This window comes from Populus trichocarpa, chromosome 4, assembly GCF_000002775.5.
Source record: "Populus trichocarpa isolate Nisqually-1 chromosome 4, P.trichocarpa_v4.1, whole genome shotgun sequence".
NCBI classification, from domain to species: Eukaryota; Viridiplantae; Streptophyta; class Magnoliopsida; order Malpighiales; family Salicaceae; genus Populus; species Populus trichocarpa.
Window position 1 is genome coordinate 2,995,951 of NC_037288.2, and position 5,893 is coordinate 3,001,843.

At 33.4% G+C, this 5,893-nt stretch overlaps 1 protein-coding gene across 1 annotated transcript; it reads right to left on the reverse strand.

Moving 5' to 3' along the window:
* Positions 1 to 359: 359 nt before the first annotated feature.
* On the reverse strand, positions 360 to 5,603 carry LOC7494350 ((E,E)-geranyllinalool synthase). Its single transcript, XM_024599200.2, has 12 exons — positions 5,220 to 5,603; positions 4,682 to 4,877; positions 4,364 to 4,584; positions 4,123 to 4,246; positions 3,706 to 3,821; positions 3,401 to 3,630; positions 2,422 to 2,537; positions 2,123 to 2,221; positions 1,823 to 2,038; positions 1,611 to 1,740; positions 1,265 to 1,510; positions 360 to 1,174 (listed from the first exon to the last, which is right to left on the reverse strand). Exons 1-12 carry the CDS (start codon positions 5,542 to 5,544, stop codon positions 683 to 685), a joined length of 2,511 nt encoding a protein of 836 aa, XP_024454968.1. The 5' UTR covers positions 5,545 to 5,603; the 3' UTR covers positions 360 to 682.
* Between the last annotated feature and the right edge of the window lie 290 nt (positions 5,604 to 5,893).

Sequence of the window (5,893 nt, forward strand, 5' to 3'; positions counted from 1 at the left end):
AAGGGATGCCTTGTTTTTTAATTTTTTTTTTATCTTTGCTAGATATACCTTTTTTAATAAGAATTTTTTTAATTAAATTAAATTAATTTATTTCATCATTCAACATTAATTTAGCATCCTATATAATATTAAAAAGGATCTACATATTGTTACAAACATAATGCTGCCACGGGTCCACCTCTTCCTTCATTGTCAGTATCACAATCATCCCTTTTAATAAAGTTTTTTTTAATCATTATTTTTTTATCTTAAAAAACATATTTTAAAAATAATTTAAATTTCACATTGATTTTTCATTCCAATTTCTTCAGTTTTATTCCAGATTTATACCTAACAGAACATAAATTTTTTCCAAGAAGTCCTATAATATCTCCTATGCTTGATTTTTCAAATTTGAATCCATTCTCTTTTGCATAATAACATAAAGAGATTAACTTCATATTACAAACATAGATATACAACTATTATTGTTATATTGCAATCACAGTCTCGCAATGTTGCAATACAAAGGAAATATACTGTAAACACCAACATGCTATATGCAGACAACCATACTGTACACACCAGCAAAACAATAGCTGCTGAAATCCTGGTCATCACCAGTACTTTGTGCTACATGACACCTACAGCCCAAGAGTTTCTTCGCCGGCTCTTATTCTCTTATATTAAATTACAAACTTACTTACATGAAACAGAATTTTAACTTCGGTGCCATAGGCATCTTCATGTATGGATTTCCTGAAATAGGATGAGAAACAACACTGTTTGCAGCCAATCTAATGATTCGATTTTTGTACCGCTGATTGAAGTGATAGCTGGCTACTACTGTTGGATATCTCTGTTTTGATCCGGGATGAGGAGGCAGAGGCTTTGGTGCTCCAACTTCTACAGGAATATAAAATGCTTTTTGAATGTCTTGAAACATTTCTGTGTTGGAGTCATATCTATTGCTGGAATCAAAGAACATCTGAAAAACTTTCACACAAGATAAGTGGAGATGCCTGCAAGGTTTAGAGAAATCATTAAAACCATCCATTAGAGCATGTTCCAGCAGCTCTTTCTTCTTTTTGTCAAGAATCTCTCTGGCGTAGGCAATTGAATCTTCGATGTCTGCCTCTGGATTTTCTTTCAAGTGGAGCAAAACAAAGTTGGTTTTCCCTTCCTTTTGTTCCTTCTGTGAATGGATTGGACAATATATATTAGCTTTCTATATGATATACCACAAAGAAAGAACTGTAAGAATACATGAAAGATGACAATTGACCTTATAACTCTGTATGTCATTCAACAAACGAGGGATGACCATTAATAATTTGGTAATGCTTTCATATTGGACTGGATTTAGTTTGTAATCTGGTATGCTTGGACTCAAGAAACATGAAGCTGGAAGAACCAAGGTGTGTGAAGCAATAGATGTCATGCCAGTCTCAAGATACTCTTCAGCTGCAGGTATGAATCCACTTTTACTCCATTTAGCTTCCGTAAACCAGGAAGCAAATGTTTCACTCCACTTTCATACCATAAAAAACAAAATACCGAGACACGTTAATCAACTGTGAAGACAAAATTAAACAAACCATAAAGGTGAAGAAAAATATTGGAAAGCTTACTATATCTCGGAGACTGTTTGTTATATCGGTTCCGTGTTGCCGGAAGTATTTTCTTGCTAATTCGTTCACAAGGCTGTCAAGGGCATCAAAGATAGTCTTACTGTGGCCACTCAAGCCCGTAGCATCCCATCTGTCAAAGTAATTTTGGGAGCATTAGGAGTTTGATCTCCATTCATAATCTTTTATTTCTCTGTATAGGCACATTGGTTTACCTCTGAACTGCATCTGTGATTTTTTCCAAATCATCAAGAGAGCCTTCCATATCATAAAAATCATCAGCAACTGTGATAACTATAGCACTCTTTGCTACCATCATTCTGATCTCAGAATCCTGAGGTAGTGATGTGCTAGCAGCAACGGCAAAGTAGCAATACGCAGTTTTCTCTCGGCCGAACCCCATGTCACTAAGGCCCCAGCTCTTAGACCACCTGTCTCACACAACCAAGACATTAATTTCCTTTAACTATCTAGTACTTATACTTCATAAAAAATTTACTTTCCCTGTGTGTTACCTTGTCAGTTCTTCCAATTCACTCTTGTATGTCGTTTGTCGAAACTCGTAGTTTTTCACAGCCAGTTGCTTAAGTTTGTCATTATGAAGGCATGATAACCTGCAGGTATCAAACCTTTGAATATTAGTCCACATCATTACTATGTTCCAGTGCTTGACATTTTCTTTTTCTTCTTTTTTATGATTGAAGGTTTTATCTTTACCTTATCGTTCAACCTTCGAGATTGAATGGTAACAATTCAAAGAGTTAACATTTCAAAATTAATTATATATTTTGAATAATTGGTAAGATCTCCCTACCTATGGAAGGAGGTCTTTCCCATCCATAGACCGGAGCTATTCTTTTCTTCCATCCACATTCTATGCTCCAGGTGATCCAGTCGAGCCATCCATGGAAACCTCAACTCATGCTTAATCTACATATTTAATTAGCGCACAAAAGTTATGACACATGAGAAATGCTTAGCTAGCTAGTAGTTAAGAATTTTATTTTTATTTTTCTTCCCTTAAGGTAGAATATTTTTATTTTTTCACGTTTTCAGAAACGGTTCCTTGAAAGAAGCTAAGTGGCAGACTTAATTTAAGGGGGTGTTTGATATTGATTTTCAATCTGTTTTTTTGTTAAATTTTGATTTTTTTTCTTCAAATTAAATTTTTTTACTGTTTTTTGGTCGTTTTGATACGATAATATCAAAAATAAATTTTAAAAAATAAAAAAATAATATTTTTTTATACATTTCTAAACAAAAAAATATTTTAAAAAACAATCAATAATCTCAAATACTTCTAAAAATTCAAGATAGGACATTCTATTTGTTCTCACTATTCCTTGTATTTCAAGAAAAAGTCTTTTAAAACACCATAAGGCATGCATTACAAAACCTAAGGGTCAAATCCCCTACCCAAAAATTTTATTTTTTTAAGAAAGAATTAAAACAATCTCTTTTTAAAAAAAAAACAATTAATAAGTTAATTAACGGCCAAGATTAATAAAAAAAGTTTTATTTATTTATTTAACCAGAATTCATCTAGGCCCCGGATCAATCTATCAAGCTATTTTAACCATGTTTTTTTATTTTTAATTTGAAAGGAAAAAAAAAATTTAACTGCACCAAAACCACCATTAAGCATCGACAAATCGGAAATTGATCATCGAGTAATTATTAAAATGTGAGAAACAGTTTGTGTTCCTTTATTAATCCTGCTTATATGGGAACTAATTAAATTAGAAATTAGATGGTATATCTTTTGTTTTGTCAATGGGATAGTAAGAAATTACCACCGAGTGGAAACTTGGAAAAGGAACAGTATGTTGGTCTTCGTTTCCCATTGATGTGGTTTTCTCAAGCAACTTCCTTGAAAATGACCTTGCCTCCTCAAGTTCATGGTCTCCAGGAAACATAAGATCGGTAGCTCGATAAACATTAAGAATTACACTTGAGAAATATTCATGGTTGCTTTCTATTTGATCTTGAACTTCTTCTTCAAGTAAGAACCAACAAAACATCCCTGGAAAAAAAAAGGAATGAAGGAGTAAGAAGACGCAGTGCTTGTAAGTACTGGCATAGTTAAGAACCATCATACATGGAGATACACGAAATCCATGCATCCTCAGTAGACAAAATGCCAAAGAGTCTTTGTATAGCTGTGTTGCCATCGAATTTGTCCATTTTGGCCATGACTCTCGGTTCATGTAATTCCTGAAACAAATGAAATGCTAGAGAATAAATATAAATTTATGTAAAAGAATCACCTCATAATTTTATATTGATAGAATAATTTAGTTTAGTTTTATCAAGTGCATCGGGCTTTGAAACTTTCATTGTTCCTGTTACCATCAATCATGGTCCCCGACAGATTCTACTATTAAATATTTGAATTTGAATTTTATTTTAAAAAAATAACTTTTAAAAGCTCATTATAAATCTTATATATATATATATATATATATATATATATATATATATATATATTATCACTTACTTATTTACTTGTATATACCTGTAAACTTGTTCCAGCAGTTCTTCAATCTCTTGGTTAAAATGCTCAGCCAAACCCAACCTTTGCAATTGGTTAACCATACAAAGCTTTAATAGCTCTTCATCCATAGGATAAGTTTGTGGGACTGCCTCGCAAATATTTAGATTCACTTAAGAAAAATATATACACAAATACCAAACTGCTGCAAGTGGTAATGAGAAAAATAATGGACTTAAATAAGCTTCTGAGGAATGTTTCTAACCTCCATTAGTACATTTTTGAACTAAAGTTTGAAGGTAATTCAAGCAGTCTTTGTTTCCAGTAGCCATGAAAGCACTTGCTGTAGCAGAGGGGGATTGGAATAATGAACCATCGGCATGCAAGTGCTTAAGTGCATCTTCTTGATCAAAATTATATAGAGCAGGCAATGCTTCAAGATATGATAGTAATGGAGGATAATGATACTTGTCCACAAGTTCTTCCCTGAATGGAAAGGACAACAATGTTAGCAGGAACTAATCAAGATTGCTAATAGAACGTTCTGTTCAAACTTGATCTTCAAAGAGATTGGAAAAGGCACCTTTCAAGAATTTGTTCCCTTTTGTAGAATATGCTCATCTCAACCCTCTTTATCCGATCAGGAAAAATGATCTCCAGACCATTAATTTGTGCCATCTCAACCATTGCAGGGAAAACGATGGCAAACCAACGAGGACAGTTAGAGTCATATATCTCTCCAATAAGCTTCTCTGCGTTAGCTTCAATGAAGGCCATACCTGAGGACAAAAAATTAAGTTATAATCAGAGATCATAATTAAGCCATGCATATACAATTGCAAAAACCTTTATATCCATTCTTTTTTTATTTCGTTTCATGATTTATGCTGTCAATGCTCCACTTCCATTTATATTTTTACAAAGGCATAGGTAAGGGCTATCTCCCCTCAGGTAATTAAAACATTTGGGTTTCCAGGGTTTGAAATATGCACATATAAGAAAAGAGAATGGAATAGCAAGATTTAAACTGGTAATCATTTATTGCTCAAGATTTTAACACGTACCGAATATAAAAATATCAAGATATGATTATTTTATACTCGTTTGTACACTATCATTACCTTTATCAATAATCATTTCTCCTGCATTCCACCGTTTGAGTGCAATCATGCAAGCAATTGTTGCAGGAAGGCATTCAATAGTGGGCATGCCATGGCCATCATACTCTCCCCAGAACCCTTCTACGTTCTGGTTGTTGAGCACCCAATCCAAGCAGTTCTTGAACATGGGTTGACATGGTTCGGACATATCCGGAACCATGGCTAACCATGCAGTGTCGTAAGCAGAAGGTGCAATAAACGAATATGGATCGTTGTTGTCTGACAACAACTCTTCCTTGATCGTTTTAACTAAAGCTTGAATATTGAAAGATTTTGAAAATTCCATAATTAAAAGAAAGAGGATATTAGGAAATTGAGTGTGTTTTTTCCTTCTTCTTTCTGATCAATTAGTTGCTGGAGTGAGTAGTAATAAGCAAATGAATTCTTCTTATAAAGTTCGTGGACTGCTAGGGACATGGCATGTATAACGTGGGATTGTATAATCTAGTGCATACGTTCACACATAAGTAAAATTGGATTTGTGTTCAGCCTAGTCATGAGACTGACAGAATTAATTAATACGTCCAAAAACAATGAAGACTAGTCCCTCTGGATTATGATTCTTAGTTAATTACATTTTCACAAATGAAAATATAATTTATAAAAATAAACTAGTAATGCTAAACTCTTATGCA